The 23,395-nt window shown below is 50.2% G+C and overlaps 1 protein-coding gene across 1 annotated transcript; it reads right to left on the bottom strand.

The window, feature by feature from the left end:
- Positions 1 to 3,409: 3,409 nt before the first annotated feature.
- PMM2 (phosphomannomutase 2) lies at positions 3,410 to 23,226 on the bottom strand (the record flags this gene model as incomplete). Its single annotated transcript, XM_079720249.1, has 8 exons — positions 3,410 to 3,593; positions 11,354 to 11,469; positions 12,759 to 12,834; positions 12,946 to 13,045; positions 15,693 to 15,784; positions 16,465 to 16,541; positions 18,415 to 18,526; positions 23,161 to 23,226. 8 exons carry the CDS (start codon positions 23,224 to 23,226, stop codon positions 3,492 to 3,494), a joined length of 741 nt encoding a protein of 246 aa, XP_079576375.1. The 3' UTR covers positions 3,410 to 3,491.
- Positions 23,227 to 23,395: the final 169 nt, after the last annotated feature.

Here is a 23,395-nt window from a genome sequence, read left to right as displayed (position 1 = left end):
TCCTGACTGCAGGTCTCCTCCCACCAGCACCTTTCTCTCAGTAAAGTCTGTTTTGCGTGAGCCTCTGCTTTATGTGTTAATGGGAATCTGGCCGCCAGGGAGCTTTTCCTTGAAGCCAGCAGGTAAGGGCGTCTCCCCAGAGGAGGCTGACAGTCATTCTACTTTGCAGTCTGTTTTTTGGGGGGATGAATAAGAAAATGGGATCAGCCCTTCTTCCCTAATCGTCATCCTCGTGCGTAGGCAAGCTTAGCAGTGGGATGTGGCTTCGTGACAGTAGAAAATGCCACTTACGTGGTCAGCTGTGGATAAACGCGCTGCTGATGCATTTAAATTGGTACTGTGCGAGGAGCAGTCTGGCCAAGGGCGGTCCAGATGGAGGGAAGCTGGGAAGTGGGAGGGGAGGCAGCCCGGGTTCTTGGTTTCCAGGAGTGCAGCAGGGAGATGCAGGGGGCACAAGTGGCTGCGAAGGTCTTCCTTGGCCAGCATTTCCCTTGGGAGGTAGATAATGGCTTTGGGTGTGCAGAGGTGAACATCTTTATTGTAAAAATATACAGATTTTCAGAGTGCATTAGGAAAAATTATAACCAGCCCATCGAACCTGATTAGGGAAAGGCCGGAGTAGGCATTGAACCCCAAACAGATGTGGTGCCATGCGGCTCGAGGGAGGGAGGGTTTGGTGGAAGCCAGGGTGAGCGGGGCGGGGGGTGGGCAGATGTGGAAGGGAGCCTGGAGGCCTGGCCGAGTTGGCCCTGTCTGGGCAGGAGAGGGAAGCAGCCCTCGGAGAGGAAGTGATTCAGGGCCACCTAGGCCACCTTCGCCTCACCCAAATGTCTGCCATACTTGTTTCTTGCTGGTCCTCCAGTCACTCCCCGCCCGGGAGCTAGACAGACCTACCCTTGTCACACAGATGGGCCTCCCCGGCCCCTCCGGCGGGATCAAGTTCAGGCTCCTCACAGCTTTATATGGGCCTTCCCGGAGGCCAGTAGCTGCTAGTGGTCTTTCCCTTGAGGCTTCTTAAGCCCTAGAGCCCGGGGCTAAATACCTGGTCAGCTTCTACAGTGGAGGGGGTGGGGAAGGGGAGGAGGAAGCTTTCTTAACAGCCCCACGCTGACCTGGGGCAACCTCTTTGCTTCCCTCTTGCTCAGCATTTAGGTACCGTGTTTACATTTCTTGTGATGTTGTCTACCGTCCTGGAACCGAAGAAGGCTGAGGGAATGACTTATCCTCGTCTGTCAAGCAGGGTTGACAGTCCCATCTTACAGGGTTTCTGGGGAAGATTAAGTTAGCGATAGCTCGCACTGTTCTAAGTGCTTCACTGAAGTTAACGCGGTTAAGTTACATGTGTGGTAGGGACTATAATCCCATTCGACAGATGAGCAAACTGAGGCTGGGGTGAACTCGTCCTCCATCACACAGCCAGTCAGCAGCAGCTGAACTAGCATCTGAATCCGGGCAGCCGGCTCTTAACCTGCCAACGACAGAAGCGGCTGCTTTGCGAGCACGTGTAAGGCATCAGCCGCTGCTGCCTGCATGTTACTCACCTACTATTACCTGATGTCCTCACCATGGAGCCCGGCTGGGGAGGCCCTCGGGGACGGGGGTGGGTGCTGGGGAATGCCTAAAGAGAGAAGAGGTGGGATACACGGCCAGGGAGCTTGGACCGGGATAAGACCACAGCAGCAGGGGAAGGATGGTGCAAAGTCTGAAGTCGTTGGAGGTGGGGAGGCAGGTTGAGGGAATTGTGACAGTGCAGGGCAGGGGGCCCAGCCTGACGGCCTCGGGGTACCTACCCAGGGCAGCCCTGTGCAGGGCGGAGACACAGCGCACCCTCCACCTCATGAAAGTCGGGACAAGTCTGAGTAAGACTCAGTTGTCTCGTTTTGATATATGTTAAGGAAACTTCTAGGGAATACTGGATCCTTACCCAGTGGGCAGAAAAGCCTGGAGGAAGGGTCTGTGTCAGTTGGAAAGTGCAACCCCCAACATCGTGGAAACGTCAGCGTTGCAACGAGTGGCCCCTCAGGTCCAAGAGGGCTGAGCTCTTCCCCCAGAATCTGAGAAGATACCAACTCACTTAACTTGAGGAGAAAACAGTAATCAGAATGAAAAATAGGAAACAATAAAATCACTTTAATTTGCTACTCTTCATTTTGAAAGATTACAGTATCGTGTAAAATTCAGCCAGGAAGGATGCCACAGGACGGCAGAGTCCTGTGAACGAGTGAGAACCGTCACACCAGTGTGTGGCCCTGGGCAGGTGAGGGGGCTGACCTCACAGCCTGGCGCTGATCCTGAGCTGAGACAAGCCGGGCTGGGGGAGGGTTGGGGGGAACCAGGTTCCTCTGTGATGAAGGTACCTGGTAGGGGCTGAGAGGTGGGCTGCTCAGAGCACCTCTGCAATCCCCACTTCAGATTCAGGTCTGCAAGCCCCCAGCAGAGGCCATGCCTGGACTGACGCCAGCCCCGGCACTGGTCTGTGGAGGGAGATGCTCAAAAGTGACACAGCAACCGTTTTCTTGGAAGGCTCTCTTCCGTGTTCTGTGTTGTGGACGAGGCTCCGAGCTGCCTTCCAGTTATACAAGGGACTTGCAGAAGGCGGGAGGGAGGAGTAAGGGTTGCAGGCCCGACCACGGTAGCTCCGAGGGCCTGGGTGGATGGGCTTATTATTCAAAGATTGGCAGAGAAACGGTACAGCTCCTGATCTGTTAGTTCAGGCTCTCCCCTGATCCCTGCGGAACTAGGGCAAACAGGCCTGGGGACAGCAGGAGGAGGTTCTTTGGGTGACGTGTGACCGCCCCGGTTAGTCCCTGGGCCCGGGCTCAGAGCTGCGTCCCGGGAGGGCCATGTGCCAGTTCTCGGCAGGGTTGGTTCCACTGCCTCTGTCCCAATGGCTAGGAAACCAGCAGGCTCTTCAAAGTGTAGTGGATACAGAGCTACCCCTGCTTCCTGGGCCAGCTAGGTGCAAAGTCCCTGGGGTCAGTGTTCACTCAGCCAGCGCTCTCACGGGGTAGCTTCATTTCTGGAAGTGTTTTTAACCATCTGTCCCAGGGTCAGATCATTGTAAACGTCCTGTCCTTTCTTTCTCATCACCAAAGCCCCCATCCTGGTACTGATGCAGAGGGTCCCAACGTGAATACCTGTTACATTTTCCACGAGACCCATGAGGAAATAGGGAGGGTCCAGGCACACTCGTTCTTCCTGTATCATTCGAGAATGATGGGGAAGTTTAAAAACAAAAAAACCCCAGGTGTACTGTGATCGTACGTATCAGGGCAGGGCTGGGGGTCCTGAGACTCGGGGTGGGGATGAAACCCTCTGTTGGAGACAGTCCTTTGAACCATTCTTGACAAGCCTTTTCTTCTCCCTTCTGGCTGCTTCTAGCACTGGAGGCAGAGGGCCATTTCCCTGCTGAGTGAGGACCCAAGTGACAACTGTACAGTGGGCTGGGGGTGGGCGTGGCGGGACCCCCCCTCCCACGGGGAGAGGGATGGTCAGCAGAAGAGCTCCTCACAGATCCTGCGTGTGTCCTCGGGCGCCGTCACGGTGTAGCCCACCGTCCTCGGGTCTGCGAAGATCTCGTGGTCGTTCCCGCCCTGTGAAGACATGGCACAGATGCAGGCGCCACCTGGCTCCTCCCGGGCCAAGGCTGCTGCCACTCAGGGGCCTGGGGCCACCAGAGAAATAGGACCAGAAATGAGGACCCTGCGATTTTACCGGGCGCAGAGCATCTCTTCAGGTACCTTTTCTTAGCCCCCAGGAGAGGAACAACAAGGGTACTGTCGTACCGATAAAGGGTTTTTCACCTTCCCTTGAACTGCAGTTTAGCTTTGGAACATGCAATTATGCCTGTGAAAGAAATCACGATGTTCCCGTGAAGATCTGTCTGAGGCTTATTTTTCTATCAAGAAAGCAGAATTCTCACCGCCATCAATTTGTTTTAACCGCATCCAGACTTTCCTAACAGGTCATGGGGGACTGTAGGAGGGCAGACAGTCCAGAGCAGCACTGTCCTCGAGACTTTCTGTGACGATGGACACGGTCCATCTCTGAGCAGATGGAGGCCACACGTGGGGCCTGTGACAGAGGGACTGAGCCTGATTCACTGAAGTTTACATAGGCCCACGTGGCTGGAGTCTGAGCCTGGTGGCCTGGGCTCAGATCCTGGTCTAGCACCGGTGAGGGGGTATGTGGGCAGCTCCCCATCTGTGAAATGGGGATCGTGGCGGAACTTCGCCCAAAGCACCGAGGCCATTGGTGGACGAGCAATCCTGGGGCAGCACCAGCGCGCAGCTAGCGCCGCTTCCTAGCGTTTTCACGCTTCCTTCTCCCTGGTGAGCCCCTAGGAGTTGAGGCCCGGGTCTGGAAGGGCCCAGGCATGCTGGGAGTGGGGGGTTCCTGTGACTGTGGATCGCCTAGTCTGTGCTGCACCCCCTTCCCCAGTCCCGCCTGTCTCAGGGGAATGCTGCTTCCACAACCCACAGCCCTGCAGGAAAGCCCCTGCTTCGCTTCTCATGGAATTTCCTGTATTTTCCTCATAACATTGGAAAGCAGTCTAATGCAAAATCTTGAAAAAAAAAATCAATTAGTTTATAATGTGATGAGAAACACTGCGGAGAAAATGGATTCTTTTCATAAAACACAGAGCATGAAGCCAGTATGGAGAAAACGATTCTGTACGAAAATGACATCCTTTTAAACAACTGACACCTGAAATTACGGCTGCTCTCATCTTTGTAAGAGCCACCCACCCCCAAGCAGACGGCTTCCCTAGGAGGAGGTGAAGTTCATAGACCTCATGAGGGACTACTGCCTGGGCCCAAGGCGCGCTGGGTAGAGCCATGTTGGGAGGCCATGACCTTGGAGCCACACTGGCGAATGTTCTTTCCCAGAAGCCTGCCAAGCCTTGCACGGGCCTCACGAATTTATGTCCTGTGAAGGGGCTCTGGTCATTCAGCTGGCCCCCAGTTCATGGCCAGCATCTCCTGAACAAGTACACGTGAAGACAATTCTTACGACAAAAAAAAGATTTCTCTTAGGAACGGCCTGGTGTGGGGAAACCAGCACAGAGCACCTAACCAAGGAAGAAAGAACTCCTGCTCTATTCAGAAAAACCCAGCACCCACCTGGGGACACTTTCACTCCAGTGTCACTCACCGACCCTGGAGGGAGGGGTTATTCTCCACGGATTAACCCAACAAACCTTGTGCAGCGCTCACTACCCTCCAGGCATGGCCTCAGAAGCTGGAGATACAGTGGCAAACAAATGAAGTCCACCTAAGGGCTGCCTTCCAAGCTTACATTTAAGATGGACTTAAACAGCTCTGTGGATGCTTTGCTGGCATCTGCAAAGAATAAGGGGAGGGGACCAGGGTGACAGGGGAGAGGCCTTTGAGCAGAGGCCTGAAGGAGGAGAAGAGACAAGCCCTGTGACCGCCCATCCGGGAAAGGCTGCCAGCTGGCTGGAGCCTGCCAGGCTAGAGCCTGCCAGGGAGGGGCCAGGCCCTGAGGCCTCGCAGGTCAAGACGAGGACTTGGGATTTTATGTGAAGCCTCCAGAAAGCCAGGAGCCAGGCTTCACACCCTCAGGTTCACTTCACAAGAGGAACTTTCTGGAGAATGGATGGGGGAGGAGGACTCAAAAGCGGAAGCAGAGGAGAGCAGGAGGCTCCAGCCCCCAGCCAGGGTACAAGGCAGACAGAAGCCACTCTCTGGGGAGCAGGACCTCTGGAGCAGCAAGGCTCACAGATGCCACGCCTGCCCCACCCTGGAGAGGGTGTCCCGGGTGCCCAACAGATGCCTCACCTGACAGAGGGCCTGCTGGTGGCGACGGCGGGGAGCTGTCTTGTAAGCTGCCTTGTAAGCCACTGACTCGTACCAAAGCCAGGTCCAGAGATTCCGATCGCCCGGGAAGGAGAAACCTCCTGCAGCCCGGTGGGGCCCGCTGCTCTCAGAGGGCAGCAATGCTGCACTGCCCGCACTGCTCACGTCTCCCGCAGGGCAACTGGCCTCAGAGCGGGCGGGCTCCCTCCTGGGGCTGCACAGACCTTGCAAACCAGACTCAGAGTGAGGTCGGGAGAAGCAGAACGGAAACACCAAGCTAGTGAGTGCCACGCACTAGAACAATAAGGCTACAGTGAACAGGAAATTTCAAAACTGGATTTGCATGTGCACCAAGGTTACTGGATTCCTGCTGGGCAGGCTCATCCACCCGCAGGCTGCAAGCTCCAAAACAAAGCTCCCGTTTCCTGGGAGAAGAGGGAGGGAAGAAAGGGGCGAAGGGATGAGTAAGTGACCATGCAAGCTCCAAAACAAAGCTCCTGTTTCCTGGGAGAAGACAGAGGGAGGGAAGGAAGGAAGGGATGAGTAAGTGATCGTGTTTCGTTAAGGTGTACCTGGCAGGCCCAAAGTAGAGGCCCCGGATCAGCGCAGGCTGCCCATTAATGTTTAATCCCTACAAGGCCAAGGTCTGGGCCGCAGCGCAGGCTATCTTACATCAGTGTCCCTGGCCCGCGGCTGCGTGCCGTGCTCCACAGGACCTGACACGACTCGCAGGGGTCTCTGCTGTGTGGGTACCTGCCCGCGGCACAGACAAGCTCTCTAGCTGCACATGGACGTTTACCTCGGGTAGTTCAATAAGCACTTAGCCAATTTCTATCCATTATGGGTACAAAGGCCACCAAGACAAAGGCTCAGCCTTCAAAGATCCCAGAGCAGGGGTTCTCCCCTGGCTGCAAGTGACAGTCACCGCAGGAGCTTTAAAAATACATCAATAAAACTGGGAAAGAACAAGAGACATGGGGGCCAAAGGCGCAGGATGCACTAAGAGCTCCCATGCCTGGGTGTCTCTGGCCACAGGAGAGCCGGGTGCCCAGGGCTTATGCAGGAGGCTGGGGACCCGAGGACTCGCTACCTGACTGCCGTGTGTGCTGCTCTCCCGATATGTCAGAATTAGCTGTGGATGAAAACAACCTCAAACAGCTTTCACGTTTGAAAATGAATGCTCTTAGACAACTGTGCTGATTTTTTTTCCTAGAAAGAAGTAAACAGCTATGGTCAAAAACAGGCTGGCCCGAGGGTCATATGAGGTTTTGAAAGCGATCAGGTGACTCCAATGTGCCTCCAGGGCTGAGGACCAGCGGCTCAGAATCTCAGATGACCAGGCTAGGGGTGGGACTGACGCCCCTGGGTGACTGCCCCTTAGGGTCTGGCGATGGCTCCGGCACAGCTCCCCTCATCCGTAAAACGGGGTTCAGAGATGCGTGAGGGGCCCTGGCACGGGAGCACATCGGGGAGATGCTGATGCTGTGGACACCAGTGAGCCCTGGGGGCCCGAAGCCTGGATCTCCCTGAGCAGGAGCATTGGGGTGAGGGATGCTCCTGCCTTGGGGTCGGGCTGGTCCACCGTCCTGTTCCCTGGACCAATGAGGCCACCAATTCTGGGGTCCGGAAGGAAGGCAGGCCCCAGTGGAGACCCGTGGTTCCCCTGCACAGCATCTGGCTTCCTGTCCTCCCGCAGGGGGCCCGGGGTTCTCCTCAGCAGGGTTGAGAACCTCTAATCTGGTCCCACCTCCTCCAGGAGGCTCAGACCACAGGGAGCGGCGATTTGCCCCGGGTTCCTCCAGGAACGAGCGACCCCCTCCCCACGCTAACCTAAGCCTGCCACCAGCCACACAAGACCTGGGTCTCAGACTCTGCCACAGAAAGAGTCAGGCAGGTCTGTCCCAAGGACACATTCTGCACTTCTGTTAGCCCTAAGGAGCCTGGGAGCCCTGGAGATGCTGGGAGATGCCAGGCACAAGGAAGCCCAGGCCCCGGCCAAAGGCCTAACAGAATCTCAGGGGTCACTGGGTACCACTCACAAGGGCAACCTGTCACCCGTCCCGCAGGCCCCCATCTCACGGAGCGACCTCAGTACCAGGTGAGCCTGACCACAACTTCCTTAAAAGCAGGAGCCTCTGGATGCAGGCCAGGCCTGCCGCTGGGAAAGAGGCACAACCCCAACTGCCTTCCCTCTAAGACCTTTCACTTTGTTTGGTCCTTCGGAAGCGGACCCACAACCCCCTGGACGGCCCGGGGCACTGAGGCTTAGACAGACTCGCGTGTGGTCACCGCGCCGGGCTTTTGGGGGGCTGACTTGGGTGCTCTCGGTTTCCAAGCCTAGCACCTCATGCTGACTGTAAAGGATGAGCGGTCTTAGTGTTTTGGAAGTGAGAGGGGAGAATGAAAAGGGCAGGGGCTTCCAGACCGCACTCAGCGAGCAGCTGGCCCTCTGCGGGGCCCCCGCGTCCCCCGCCTCCCCGGCTGCGGTGGGGACCGCGGGAGACGGCGTGGAAGCGTCCTGCTCAGGGGTGACGCTGAGGAAGCACTTGAAAAGCTTTGTTCCCTTCCTCTTTTCAATTTGACATTTTTAAGTTTTATTTTTCAATAGACAGCACCTTCACGCAGCTCAAAAATTTAAAAACAGGGTCTTGTCACAGCGGTAAGTCTCTCCCATCCTCGTCCCACCCCCACGGTAACTCTGTAATTTTGGGGTACCCTTTCAGACCCCCCGTGTGCACTTACAAGCAGACACGAAGAGAGATGATTTCTGTCTTTACACAAAAATGGAGCCTCTTACCAGCACTGCTCCACACCAGCTGTGCTTACGCTACCTGGCATTCCGCTGTGTGGCTGGACCCCCATTTATTTCTCCATCTCCTCCTGCGAAGGGCGGGGTTGTTGCTGGCCTGCCCCTCTCTGTAGCCCTTTCTACACAAGTAGGAGTGAACTGAGGGCCGAATTAACCGAAGTGGAACTGCCGAGTCACACCCATCAGTGGGTAATGCTCACGAAGTGTTCCAATGGGTTTTCACGTTGCCCCGACTTCAAGTCAAGATATTTTTTTACAAGAAGCATTAAACAAGCAGAGGCACTGTTGCCTGGGAATTCGGCAAGGCTGGGGCTGAGCTGGCAGGCGCAGCCCCCTGGACAGCCAGGCAGAGCAGCCTGGGTGCATCTTCCCAGGCGCTGGCCATCTCCCTCCCCGCAGCAAACCGAGCCCCCCGCTACTCCCACCAAAGGCCGGGCCGAGGGCCTGTAAGCTGAACTCGGAGCTGGGCGTCGATGGACGCTGCCTGTTGTGGCTGCCGGGATGGATGAGGGAGTTTCCAGGACTAACGAGGATTTAGAAGAGCCAGGGCCAGCCTCTTCCCTCTTCCCTCTGCTCTCTGGAGGTGCTCGGGGTGGGGGGCGGGGGCCGGGGGAGACACGGTGCAACATCAGATCCCGGCCAAGCTGCCTGGCAGGCGTCTAAGCCTGCTGAGCTTGGCAGGGAAAGGGCTTTTTACTGTATTTGGACTGCTCAGTGCCTCAGGCTGCTAAAAGATTTAGATGGCTGGACTGCTTACTCCCATCTCCAGGAAACCACTGATAAAAAAGATCAGAGAGGAGGGCAAAGAACAATGCAAGAGTGTTCACTACAGTGCTCGCGATGACAACAAACAGCCACAGAGCCAAAGGGCCTCTGCTAGGGAAATGGGTAAATCATCTGTGCCTAAATGCTAGAATGTTATACGGCCATTAAAAGGTTGTTTTCAAAGAACATTCCCCGACGTGGGGGGAACGAAATATGTTAAGAGAACAAAAGCAGAAACCAGTGAACACACCGTGTCCCACATTTGGGGTCATATACATTGCAAAGAGGCTGAGAAGCATGTCAGCTGTGATTTACAAGTGACTTTTCCTTTCTTCTTCATGCTTTTTCTAATTTTCTACAATGAATGCCTATTAATTAAGAATGGGGGGGTACCTCTCTTCGATAGTATCCATTTTTTAAAAGTAGGTAAGATTAAAAAAAAAAATAACTGACGTGTGGTAATGCAGTGGTTAAAAAGAAAACTCTCTAATTCCCAAATGAAGAATTCCCCAAAGATGTTGTTTTCTGATTATCTCAAGAACTGCATTCCATCCTGCAAAGTCCCAGCTGAGGCTTATATACGGCAAGAACGTCATCATCACAGAACAATCTGCTCGGCGCGTCTGAAGAGCTGTCTTCTCAGACTGCAGGAATCAGCATGAAGCTGGGAGGATGGGGGGTGGGAAGGGGGGGACCGGCGAGGGCGGCTTGTGGGATCCTAGTTCCCCGACCAGGGATTGAACCCGTGGCCCCCTGCAGCGGAAGCATGGAGTCCTGACCACTGGACGGCCAGGGAATTCCCCCAGTTTTATAATTTGGAAAGCAGGACATGAGACTATACCATCCAGAAGTCCCTTTCACGCTGGAAGACTAGCACGTGGAGATCTTACTGAAAAAGGCAGGTCCACACAGGAGAGACCTTAGCAAAACAGCACGCATTCTGGGTGCACCGGGAGTTGGAGGGATTAAAAACTCCATCCATGCAGTCTTTCTGCTGCTGCAATACAGCCACAAAGCCTGAGACAGGAGCCTGATGGCAAGGTAGCTACCACCATTGGGTGGCCCGTGAGAGGGAAGCAGAGAGGCACGGGGGTGCGAGAGGAAGGTAAAGGGAGGCAGCCCCGGGCTGGGCAGTGACTATCGGGGGCTGAGCCTCCTCTGGGCCTCGACTGGTGGCAAAGCCCCTCCATCCAGCCCCTTGGGGACCCACCTGTCCTAAGGAGAACCTCGCCTGCTACCTCGGCGGCTCGGGAAATTCCTCCTGCTGGCCTCTTAACACCTGGCTCTGCTCTCAGTCCCCAATTTATTTTATTTTTTTGGCCGCGCTGAGAAGCTTGAGGTATCTTAGTTCCTCGACCAGGGACTGAACCTGTGCCCTTGGCAGTGAAAGCGCCGAGTCCTAACCACTGGACCACCAGGGAATTCCCATCAGTCCCCAGTTTAGATTCCGTCCCGGACTTGGGATTTCCGACAGCGCCCCCGGGACAGCCTCCTGCCCCTCAGTGTGTGATGCCCAGGCCTGACCCCCCACCTCTCATCTCTCCTGAATTCCAGACTCACGAGACTCTTGGTCCTCCTACCATTTAGGACTCCTAGTGCCCAACCTAAATGAACGCCCCTGGGGAAAAAACACGGCGGAAACATGAAACAAAAACGGCAAGGGCTTTGAAACACAGAGGATCTGATGACAGCACTGGGTCTCGTTCTGGAAGGCGCTCGAGGTGGGTGACACTTAAAGCCAAACTGAAAGGCTCCATCCTTGCCTTCAGAGGTGTCGGGTGTCTGAGCGCAGAGAAGAGGGGGGTCCATCACCCCCCTCTCATAGGACAGGAGCCATTACTCAGTTTGAGCTGGGCTGCCAGGTGAAGTGTGGCTGCGGGGAGAAAAGCCCATCTGTCTGCTTCCTCCCTCTTCAAACCCAAATTGAACAATGAAACTGCAAAAACATTTCCATACTTACTGGCATGGTTTTGTCACCAAAGAAATAAATGGTCTTATAGCCATCCTTTTCCACATGTCCCAGGCAATACCTCTTGTCCCATCCGTCAGGGAAGACATCAAAGCTGATCTGGCCTCCTGCCGAGCGGGGAGGGAGACACACAAGCTAAAGGTGAAAAGGAGGCTAATGATATGTCACTGAAAGAAAATGTGCCCTTTGATCTTGTCGGCAACTGCAGTGCCAAGGTTGATTTTTATTACCTCAGTTTGCTAATTACAATACTTTACGGGTAGGTTCTAGAAATTAATTCTTGCATGATTTTTTTTTCTCCGTGACTTCACCTAAAACCTAAAAATCTAAAGTCTAAAAAAGAGACACAGAGTGCTGACTCAGAGTGAGACCCACAATGGCTTTGCACCAGAGTGGTCTGCAGAGCGTGCTTAAATGAAGCCCAAAGCAGGCCGGTGAAAGAGCTGCGAACAGCTTTCTTCAGCAGTGCTCCCCTGGAGCTGCACTGTGCGCTCGGCGGAGAGGCCTGGGAGCGGGATGCATCCAGCTCGTCGTGCAGGAAAATGAAAATCCCATGGACAGGGATTGCCAGGCAGCTTTCTTGGGCAACAAAAACCCTTTCAGAGCTGTGTCAGGGAAGATGTTCATCTCACAGTTCAAGGATACTTAACAAGCCACCCATTCATCTTTTACACAGAGGCTCTCTGCAATTCCAGTTTTCTGGCAAGCGTACGCTTATTTGAGCTGGTGAAAGGAGAGGGCTGTAAGTATGGCTTGTCAGCACTGACAGCAGAAGTCGGTCTGTTTAAAGCGTTTGACAGGCATATTCCACCAAACAGCGAGGCAGAGACATCAGCGCTGCAGGAAGAGCTCTGCATCAGACACCGGAAACGGCCGCATGCTGGCCTGTCACTATGAACAGAAATTTCGTGAACCTAGACAAGCGCCTTCCCCTTTCTGGGCCTCAGCTTCTTGATTTGTAAAACCAGCCCAAGTGACTTCGAAGGTTCCTTGCCATTCGAACATTACAGGATTCCAGAACACATTCAGTCTACTTGATCTAAGAGGGCCTGTCTCACCTCTCTCCTATAGAGTCACCCATGAGCTAGCCGTCTTCTGCCCAAAGGTGTGGGGATAAGTTCTCACTCTTCATTAAGCAAGTTGCTCTTATTTTTGACTAGGAGAAGTGCAGGCAGGAAAAATCCTGCTGGGCGAGGATTTAGAACCAAACCCAGCAGCCTGGAAGTCATCTCCTAACCTGAGTCTCAGCTAGTGCTGATCAGGCAGGAGGGCAGTTTCCCGCCACGGACGCCCCAGCTGCAAACTCGTCACCGTCCAAGTTCAAGAGCACACCGGCCCACAACCACCTCCCGGCAAATGGCTCCCAGAGCGTAAAGCCCGCTTGAATGCATGATACCTATGGAAAACGTGAGGCCTTTCCCTGCAAACTCTTTCTGCAGATCCTCCACGAATTTCTGTCTTATACTTTCTTTCTGAGGAAAACAAAAAGATATCGATAGTCCACTGCATTAGAAGCACACTTTCTTGGCCACAGAGATGCACACCACACGTCCATACACCCCGGCTATTTCATAAAGACTCACTTGATCCAGTTCGTAGAACTCAATGCGTTCTTCTTGGCTGCAGCTTCTTCCGACGGGGGACACATTCAACATCCCATTTCGGAATTCGATGAAAGTACCCCTGGGGAGGAAAAGGGGACGGAGGTCCCAGAGATACATCATTTATTTGAGAAACACAACAGATAGATAGACAGGCTAAAAAGTGGGCCAATTCCAGGGATGTCCCTGGCGGTCCAGTGGCTAAGACTCCGCACTTCCACTGCAGGGGGCATGGGTTCGATCCCTGGTCGGGGCATTAAGATCCCGCATGCCGAGGTGTGGTCAAAAAAAAAAAAAAAAAAGTGGGGCAATTCCGAAGGCAGAGGCGGGTGTGATCAGCCTTTGGCGGTGCTGTGCTGGGCCATGTGGCGGCCACGAGCCTCACGTGGCTAGAGAGCCCTGAAAACTGTGGCTGATCTGACCTGAGATGAGAGTTCACAGATTTCGTATGAAAAAGAAGTGTAACCATCATTGACAATACTTTACACTGACTATATTTGAAATGACTATAGTTTGGATATAGTCGGTTAAATAAAACATATTAAAATTAATTTCACCTATTCCTTTCCGTTGCTTTTTTTTTTTAAAACATGGCCACGGAAAGCGGAAAAAACGGCACATGTGGCTCATGTTACATTTCTGCTGGACGGTGCTGCTCTTGAGCAGAGAATGTTATAGTTAACAAAGAGCTATGAAAATGATTACTAGCTCTTCAGGTTCCCTGAGGAATCTGAAATCTGAAAATATATGTCCCAGACACCTTCGCAAGTGACCTAGTGAAATGCTGATTTTTACCAAGAAAAGTGACACAGGAAAAGCTGCTGAGGATCCCCAGGTGAGCTCAGTAGTAATACTTCGAGGACACACGCCAGGCGTGGGGCTGGGACCAGATTCCACGCCAATGCCACCACTTACCAGGAACCCTGGGCACCGCTCTGCTCTGAGCTCAGAAAGGGGCTAATGGCACTTGCTCTGAGCACCCCCTGAAGGGGCTCCTGAAATGAAAAGTACCAGTTTATCTAAAAAACTGGGAAGCAGGTAAAGTAAAAATAGCGCTATCTCCATCACTGGATCCTTCCCCTGCTGTGTTCAACTTGCAGAAAAAGAGGCAAACGATACAACAACGTATGTGCATCTAAGACACTTTTTCAAACACCCCGTCCCGGTTGTCCTGGACTCGGTACAGACCAGCCCATCCCCTACACCTTCTACATCTACACTGGGGTATGGGGCCCTGGTGATCATTCCAAGGGGGGATCCTAGGCCTGTGGGTCCTAAACTGTCAGAAAAAGAGGTCATGCCCAAGGCAGGGAGGGAGGCTGATGCACTGTAGAAAGGCTTCTGTTCTAAAAACCAGGACTAAGGCGGCTGATCAAGCATTCACTTCCCCCCTGAAGACCTGGACGATGTGACGTCTTACTACACTTGCCTGGCATGCGTGGGACATAGCATTAGCCCCACGAGCAACGTGGGTAAACGCCGATCAAGGAGGAACTCAGCTCTGCCTCCTGAATTCACCGGGCATCTCAGGCTAATTCGGAGTCACAGCGCTGCACGCTGGGCCCTCTCACTAGATGACGTCCTCTCTGGAGGACAGGAGTGGATCTTATCCCTTTTTTATCCTCCCTCAATGCTCAGCCCAAAGTAAAGACTGAACTGACCTGGGGTACGTTATATGTTCACTTTCTACAACGGAGAATTTCTAATATACATAAAAGTCAACAGCACAGTATAAGGAACCCTCACGGGCCGTCTCCCAGCTGCCAGAAAGATGGACTTCGGGTCCCTCCTGTCTCATCCATCCCCCTTCCTGGGACAGATGTGAAAAAGGAAGCCCCTGCCCTCCGAGAGGAGGTGCCGAGCAGGGGCATCTGCTTCGGAAGTTCTGGAAACAGGTCTCAAGCACTCTTGCAACTCCAGCATGTCTTGAAATTCAATCACCCTTTAAGAAATGTTTCACCCTCTAATCATTAGGGTGTTACACATTAAGTGCAGAAAACCGAGAAGATGAAAAGTATTTCAAAGAAACCTGAAATCTCATTACCAAGAAACAACCACCGTTAGCATATGGTCCATTTTCTGCCAATCTTTTAACTGTGGGCATGTGTGCACATTACTGTTGTTATTATTTAAAAATGGGAATTGAGATAACAGTATTCAGAACAAGAGGTAGGTTCCCGAATCAAATGCCTACCGAGGCCAGAAAAATGAGACAAGTGGCCCGTGAAAGACTGGGGGATGAGGAGGGGGCAGCGCTGCCTGCCAGGCTGCTGCCACCTAGGAGGAAGCATCGAGCTGCCGGGTTTTCAGATGCTGCAGAAGCCGGAAACCCAGGTATTTTAAGGTGTGAAATCAGACTTTTAAATGATAGCACTTAATGCAGATTTTACTGAACACCAGGGGCCAACTGAACTTGGCTTTGCATGGGATTTGGCCCGGGGGCCTCCAGTTTGAGACTCCTGAGCTGGGGCCTGGGCCGATGCTGCTTTTCCCACACTGCTGTTTCACAGGCATGTGCCTTAACTGATGGCCTTTGAAAGCATATAGTTTTTAACTTCCGTCACGTGGACGCACCATCATTTATGTAATCATCGGTCTACCGCTGGCTTTACAGAAGGTTTCCAGTGATCCCTTACTAAGCACTGGGCTTTGGAGTTAAGTTAGCTCCAACCCACCAGATGACACCACGCCATATTCCAGTGGTGTTTCTTTGCTAAAAGCAAACCCACCTCTTCTTCGGGAGTTTAATCTTCGCCATGTAGCTCAGACAGTAGTTGATTAAATCTTGGATTAGGGCCTCACCCAGGTGACTTTGAATATTCTAGATAAAGAAAATACTGGAGTTACTTGACACAGTGGGAGGCCTTCTCAAAATGGCTTTCCAGCAAACCCAGGTCTTCAGCCTCTGTGGCTGGAGGGTCACCAAGCGGTGGTGGGGACACACCCCACTGCCTTTCTCCTTTTCTCCCTTTTTCTCTGGTTGAAAACATTAGGCAAACCAGAAAGGGCCTCAGTCAAAACCATTTTCTGCTTCATTACTCAAGATTTTTGTATTCATTATCTCTTAAGTGCTTCCTGGAAGCCCCAAAGAGTTTATTGCTGCTGCCTTTTATTCAATTAAAGTATCTGCAGACACTGATAGAAAATATATTTGTTCCACTTTGGCTTCCTCTTACATCTGAATGGAACGATCTTAATGGTAATAAGAGCTACATGGTACCTCTTAGAAATGCTTGCAGCAAGGCAACTTGCCCTAGTCTTTGTTACCATAATAGAAATATTAGATTAAGTAACCTTGAAAAACAATTATAAAAATTCAGTTAACAATTTGGAATGTGTACTAGTCACATGGTTCAATATCCAAAATGTAAAAAATACAGAGTGAAGATTCATTACCACTCTTCTCCCAAATATAACTCCCTGGAGGCATTCAATACCAAATACCTTTTCAGAAAACATTTCACTAGTAGTACAGAGTAGTTTGGATACTTGCAAACCTACCTGTTTGCACAAGAATTTCCCATCTTTGTATGCTACCAAGCCATTTTCTGGAAACACATAATCATATTTTTCAACCACTGCCAACAAAACAAAATTGAGAATGCAATGAATTGGACCCTGTGTTTCTATTTCTTGATTAACACTAATCACCAATAAAAATGCTCAACTCCAGTAATGACTGTGAAAGGCTATCTCATCTTAACAGATTGGGACGGTGGAAAAAAAGCTCCTTAAAAACTTTTTTAAAAAGGCTCCTCATTATAAATTTAAAAGATGACAATTAGGCTGCAGATTGGAGACTTGGTGGGCACCTCGCACCTCTGCCTGCTTATTTGTAAAGGAAGGTGGGAGCCAACGATGGCTCCCAAACCCCACTGTGAATCTGCATCACCGGGGCGGTGGTGAAAACCTGCAGAATGCCATGCTCAGCTCCCAAGGTTTCTGAATCAGAATCTGCAGGGCCCAGGTTAAGAATCAGATTTTTTTTTTAAGCTTTTCAGGTGACTCTTATATTCATTCACATTTGAAGACCACCCACATAAATCTTAATGGAGTCTCAAACTTTAGGTGCTTGCCAAAATGCAGATTCCCAGGCACTGTGTTTGGGGTGGGGCTCCCACATCTGCATTTGAACGAGCTCCTCAGGTGATTCTGATACAGGTGGGTCTTCCACTTCCTTCTGGCTCGTGACTGTTTTGATTCTGGAGTTTCGACTCTTACTCTCTGAAATGTAAGACGCTGTGCTACACTGACAAAACCTCTCTGAGCCTGTGGTTAATTACGTGAGCAGAGGCAGAAAGGGCAATCAGGACCAGGTAACAGGATCCCCGGGTCTTAATGTGTCCCATTATGTTGTTTATAGCGTTTCTAAACAGAGCACCTACAAGGAAAATTAAGTGTAACCAGAACAGAGCGTTTTAAAGGGACTACACAGATCCCTCTTTCAGTAACTGGTTCAATGAACACACCCCACACAGATTTGCACTGTAAGATATTACATCGAGAACAGCAGTTCTCAACTGGGGGTGATTTTGCCCCCAGGGGACATTTGGCAGGGTCTGGAGACATTTTTGGTTGTCACACTGGGGGTGGCAGCACTACCGGTGTCAAGTGAGTAGAGGCCAGGGATGCTGCTAAACGTCCTACAGTGCACAGGACATAGAGAGTTACTGGCCCAAGATGTCAACAGTGCCAAAAAGAATGCTCCATCCATCTCTCTCTACCTGCTATTTCTTATAGGCCAGGCACCCTGGAGGCCCTGGGGCCATGGAGATGAATAAGCCACAGCACTAGTCTTCAAGACAAACATAACCAGACAGTTTCCAATAATCAGAGAGTGCTACACCCACAGCACTAGACTCTCTTTGAGGGTAGTTGCTAAAGTATGATTCCCATGCCCTACAGACCCATGCCCTTCAGAATCTCCAGTGAAGGGGCACGTAAGAACCTCCACCTCCCTGGGGTCCTGGGCTTGAGATTCTGGTTCACTAGGTGGGGGAGAAGCCTGGGTGACTCCCGACTAGGGAACTCTGGGGAACACTGTGATAGGGCAACAGAGGGAGGCATGAAGACCCGGAGCACCCCTCAACACCTGGGTGAGAAGGACGTCAGGAGACGGCGCCCGAACTGAGGCCAGATGGGCAGTTAATAGGGACCAACAGGAAGAACTGCAGGCCGAGAAACAGACACCCATCTTTCTAGGTGAATCTGTCCATGTATCCGAGTACCAACTGCTCCACTAGCAACTCCAGAAATTTACGTATAGGACTAAAAACAGAGGAAAAATAAAGGCAGAGAAAATGTTTCCCCGAACAAGGAAGCAGGAAGCCTGAAGCCTGCCACATGGGGATGAGGGCTCGGGGCTCCTGTGATACTAAATGGCAACAGGTCCCAACATCCCCATGAGAAGTTGACCTTTTACCAAAACGTAGCCAGCAATGTGGAGTTTACCATTGTTTCCCAGTTGCTCCTGTACTTTCTCAAAGTCCGACCCGCCTACGACTCCAACTTTGATCTTCTGCCTCAGTTTTTGTAGAAAGCAATCCATGTCTTTGGTAATTTTCTGCATTTCAAAAAGGAAAACACAACGGTCAAGAGCCACGAAGTAATGGGGAGACTAAAATCCCAAGAGTGATACAACCCTTATTTTTATAACTGCCAATTTGGTTTCTAGGTCTACAAATAAGACCAACTATTTAGTTGTGCTTTTGGGACATCAACTTTTTTATCAGAAAAAAACTTGTTAAATTTTACTTATTTTTACCTAGTTTAAAACACACAAGAAATATATTAACAGCTGGTATGTACTGCTCTAGCCTTTTTTCTGTGCATTTATATATACACTTGTCTATATGCACATATATAAATAGGTACTACTTTTTGAAACACAAGTGGACTCGTTCCACATCTTGTGCAATGACTTGCTTTCTCAGCACTAAGTTGTGGTGATTTTTCCATAATGCATGTAGATCTACCCCGGTCCTTTCAAATGCTACACTGTGCTCCATTTATGGATTTAAGTTGATTAAAACAAAATAACATAATGAGATTAAAGAGGAAGTTGAGAGTTGATTATAGTTATATAAACAAACAAAAAGCCTTAGAGTAAGACCACTAGATTTTTGAGTCTCTCCTGAAAGAAAAGCTCTATCTATAAATAGTGGTCTCAGAACTTCCCTGGTGGTCCAGTGGGTAAGACTTTGCGCTCCCAATGCAGGGGGCCCGTGTTCGATCCCTGGTTGGGGAACTGGATCCTGCATGCTGCAACTAAGAGTCCGCGTGCGGCAACTAAGACCCAGTGCAGAAAAAATAAATAAATATTAAAAAAAATAAATAAATAGTGGTCTCAGTGGTATAATTTTATGCTAGTTAAATTCCAAACCGTGTGCCCATTCAAAAGAAATTTTAAACTGAGATGAAAAGATATCCCTGTGTTCAAGCAAATCACAATGAAGTTTTTAAACTCTTATTTCATTACTTTCAGCAATCTTAATTGTACACTTACATGGAATATCTACACAAATAAAGTTACCAGAAATTAAAAACAAAAAACCCACTTAACTTCAGTACAAAAACATCCAGAATTCAATCTTCTCCTTTTCTTAAAAAAATTTTTTAGAGTAATACATGCATATGATTAATAAAATTGTACAGAGGGCTTACATTAGAGTGCAATCTTTTCTACATCTTCCAGTGGAATCTTGACCTAATAGAGAAAATCTAGTGGCCTCTGAGTCAGTGATTGTGAAAATGGGTCCCAGAGTCCCCACAAGTGCTTTACTCAGAGCCGACGTCAGAATGGGAAGAAGTGGGGAAGAGTCCCATGACTGCAAAATATTAGAAATGCAACACAAACGCAATACTTCCACCTTCAAACAGAAGCCTGAGGGTACAATTTATTTTCTCTTGACCCTTGTGCACACTGATGAGCTAAATGGTATTGCTGTCCAGCTATCAGACATGCTCTGCAACTTGCACTGGTCAGAGAGGCATCTTTTCGCTTCCAGATGGCAGCAAATACTTTTCGACAGGAAATAAGACCTAGCTGCTCGTGACCACAATAGAGCATCTAAACTACCCCGCACCGCAGGAGAGATTTGGAGCAAAATAACCACACAGCAAAATTGTCATCATGTTTCTAAGTAACTCTTGTGCTGATAATTTCAAGGAATTCTAAATCATCCCAGACAAAATAAAGCACAGAGAAAGAGCCAAAAGCTTGGAATTAAGGTGAAAAAATGTTAAAAGTTCACCTTCTGAAAAATTAAAAAAAAATTATAAAAGACTTTTTTGGGACAATTAAGGAAAACTGAGTGGAGTAGAGGGAGTTAGAAAACAGGGCCTGTGGGCCAGACCCAGCATGCTGCTTGTTTTTGTAGAGTGACTGGAACACAGCCATCTATCCATTCATTTCCGAGGTGTCTGTGGCCACAACTATAGATGTGAGTAGCTGTGACAGAGACCATATGGCCTGCGAGCCTCAACCATTTACTGTCTGGCTTTTTACAGAAAAACGTTTGCTGACCCCTGGACCAGGATATAAAATAATATTAGGGAATTGGTGATAGTTTCCTTAAGTATGATGACGATACTTTGGTTACAACAGATGTCCTTGTCCTCAAGAGCTGCAGGTGCGAACACTTAGGGGTGAAGTACCCTTATGACTACAGCTTAGGAAGTGGCACAGAAAAGATTAAAAAAAGAGAGAAAGTTAATATCAATCACTGTTGAATTTAAGTGGTGGGAATATGGATGTTTTGGGTACTATATTTTTCCAGCGATTCTGTACGTTTGAAATTTTTCATGGTAGGAAGTTGGAAAACAATTCACCCAGGTTTATAGCCTGGTTCTAAGTCTCAACTGCTTTTAGATGCAATGGCATTTCTTAGGAAAGTACTCAGAACAGCAAAATTCTACTAAAACACTGAAATGTGCAAAGCTCTGGACTCCATTCTAATTAGATTTTACCTGTTTAGGTCATATACTATTTCAGCAGCTGCAGGAAAAGATAACCCATTTAATTGCTTTCGGATTGTCTTGGGCTTATCAATGTTTGAGAACGTGAGTATTGAGGAAGGGAAAGGTTGTACAACGAACAGATCTGTTGCTAAAATAGTTTTTATTTTTTATTTTTAAAATAGCTTTATTTTTTAACCTTGAGCACCCAGCACATAGAAACAATTCTATTTTTTTTAAATTTATTTATTTATTTATTTTTTTGGCTGTGTGGTGTCTTCGTTGCTGCACACGGGCTTTGTCTAGTTGCAGCGAGCGGGGCTACTCTTCATTGCGGTGCACGGGCTTCTCATTGCGGTGGCTTCTCTTGTTGCGGAGCACGGGCTCTAGGCGCACGGGTTTCAGTAGTTGCGGCACGCAGGCTCAGCAGCTGTGGTGCATGGGCTTAGTTGCTCCGCGGAATGTGGGATCTTCCCGGACCAGGGCTCGAACCTGTGTCCCCTGCACTGGCAGGCAGATTCTTAACCACTGTGCCACCAGAGAAGCCCCGAAACAATTCTCTTTAAAATTAGATTTTTTTTTGAGTGTAAAAATTTACTTACATTCGCCAAAGAATATCACGTTTCAAATGTTTTAAGGGAGTACATTGCGGGTTGTCTGGTTTCGCTGCTATTTCATACTTTGTGCTTATATATCCTGGTACCTTCTGGGAATCAGAAGCACGTTCCTGAATGCCACACCTAGTAACAGAACAGCCTCCACCTTGGAGCGGTAGCAGAAAATGGCAAACTTAGCAAATAACGATGCCCTGAGGCCCAGAGACTTGTACCAGATCTCTTCTGTGAAATTAAGGTCATGGTTTCACTGAGTCTGTTTCCTTATTTAAAATGGAAATAACAACTATCCTACCAGGGATGAAAGAGGGAGAAAGGTTAAGTGGGTCTAATGATACTGTGTAAAAAGGCTTGGAATGTAAACCCGAGGCCATTACAACCAATGGGCCAAATAGAGAGCAGTTTTACTGGAACACAGCTATGCTATGCCTGCATAAGGTCTATGGTTGCTTTTGCATTAAAGTCGAGTAGTTACTACAGACCATATGGTCGGCAAACACAAATGTATTTGCTATCTGGCCTTTTACAAACAATGAATTGCTGACATTGGCTCTAGACCACTATGGGCTAATTAACAACCTACAAGTGTGCATGGATCACTGAATCTCAGAATCAAAAAGGGCCTTTGGAGAACTTGCAATTGAGCATCATCACTAGATACATAGCACCTGTGGCTCAGAAAGGTAAAATGATACGGACGGCTAAGGTCACAGACATTCGTTGTGAATTCTGGAGCACACATACCACTGCTTCCACCTGGCCCAAACTAAGCAGGATAGAGCTAGAACTTGAAGACAGTGAGGCTACTTGGGCCAAATCTCAAGTTCGAATGGCTGGTGTTCAGTGACTAATCTGTGCAAGAGGGAGGTCAGAGTGAGCAAAGATCACAAATGTTAATCTTAAATGAAACATATCCGTGCCTACGGCAACAAAATCTGGAAATGGGAAGTTTCTAGGAGTCCAAGGAGGCTCTCAGCAGGCAGCCTGCAGCAATCTAGGTCTCCTCCATCACCCCACTCCACTGCAGGGCTGGAGAAGGGAGTGGTGGCGGTCGCTGATATTAACTGAATATTATTGAACCCAGTCTACCGTATGCAAGATACTTTCATGAACTTATATGATTTCATTCGACCCCCACAAACACCACATGCAACAGGTCATATCCCTACTTAATGCCATAGATGCTGAGGCTCTGAGGTTAAGTGACTTTGCTCAAGGTCACACAGTTGTCAGGAGGTAAAGCTGAGACTCTACCAGGTCCGTTTGACCTGGAAACCTATGTCTTTTACATCAGGATACAGGCAGAGACCATAGGTCATAGGTCTGAGGAGGGCACACAAGCTGGTAAAGGGGCAGAGCTGGGGTTTAAACCCGGGGCTGGAGGTGAGAGTCCAGAACCGCGTTTTCCAACCCAACACAAGTTTCTTGCTCTCTAGAGTTTTCCGTCCTGTCCCATCTCTTCGAGCACCCTGAGGTCTTGAAGAGCTGGTGGGAGCTTCCGTCTCATTCCTCCAGGAACCCAGAGTAGAGTTCGGTCCCTTCAGGGGAGGTAGGCGGTCCTTAGCCCCGTCTGGGAGCAGCAGGGGGCTCTGCACCGGCTGCCGCCAGCACGCCGGACGCCGCTTACCTGCCGCGGGGCCGTCAGGGTCCCGTCCACGTCGAAGAGGCAGAGCGCTGGGCCGGGCACCGCCATGACGCCAGTTTCCACGCGAACCTTACAGGATTCGCTGGCATCTGGAACCCGTCTCGGAACTTCCGGGACCAGCCCCCATGCCGCAGGGCACGCCGGGAGGAGGAGAATCCACTCCCATAATGCCTCGGAATAGCGGTAGCTGTTCTCTCTGGACTACAGATCACAGAAT

The sequence above is a fragment of the Hyperoodon ampullatus genome (assembly GCF_949752795.1).
Source record: "Hyperoodon ampullatus genome assembly, chromosome: 14".
In the NCBI taxonomy this organism is placed as follows: domain Eukaryota; kingdom Metazoa; phylum Chordata; class Mammalia; order Artiodactyla; family Ziphiidae; genus Hyperoodon; species Hyperoodon ampullatus.
The sequence above is the reverse complement of the archived record's forward strand: the minus strand, read 5'-3'. Positions and strand labels throughout refer to the sequence as shown.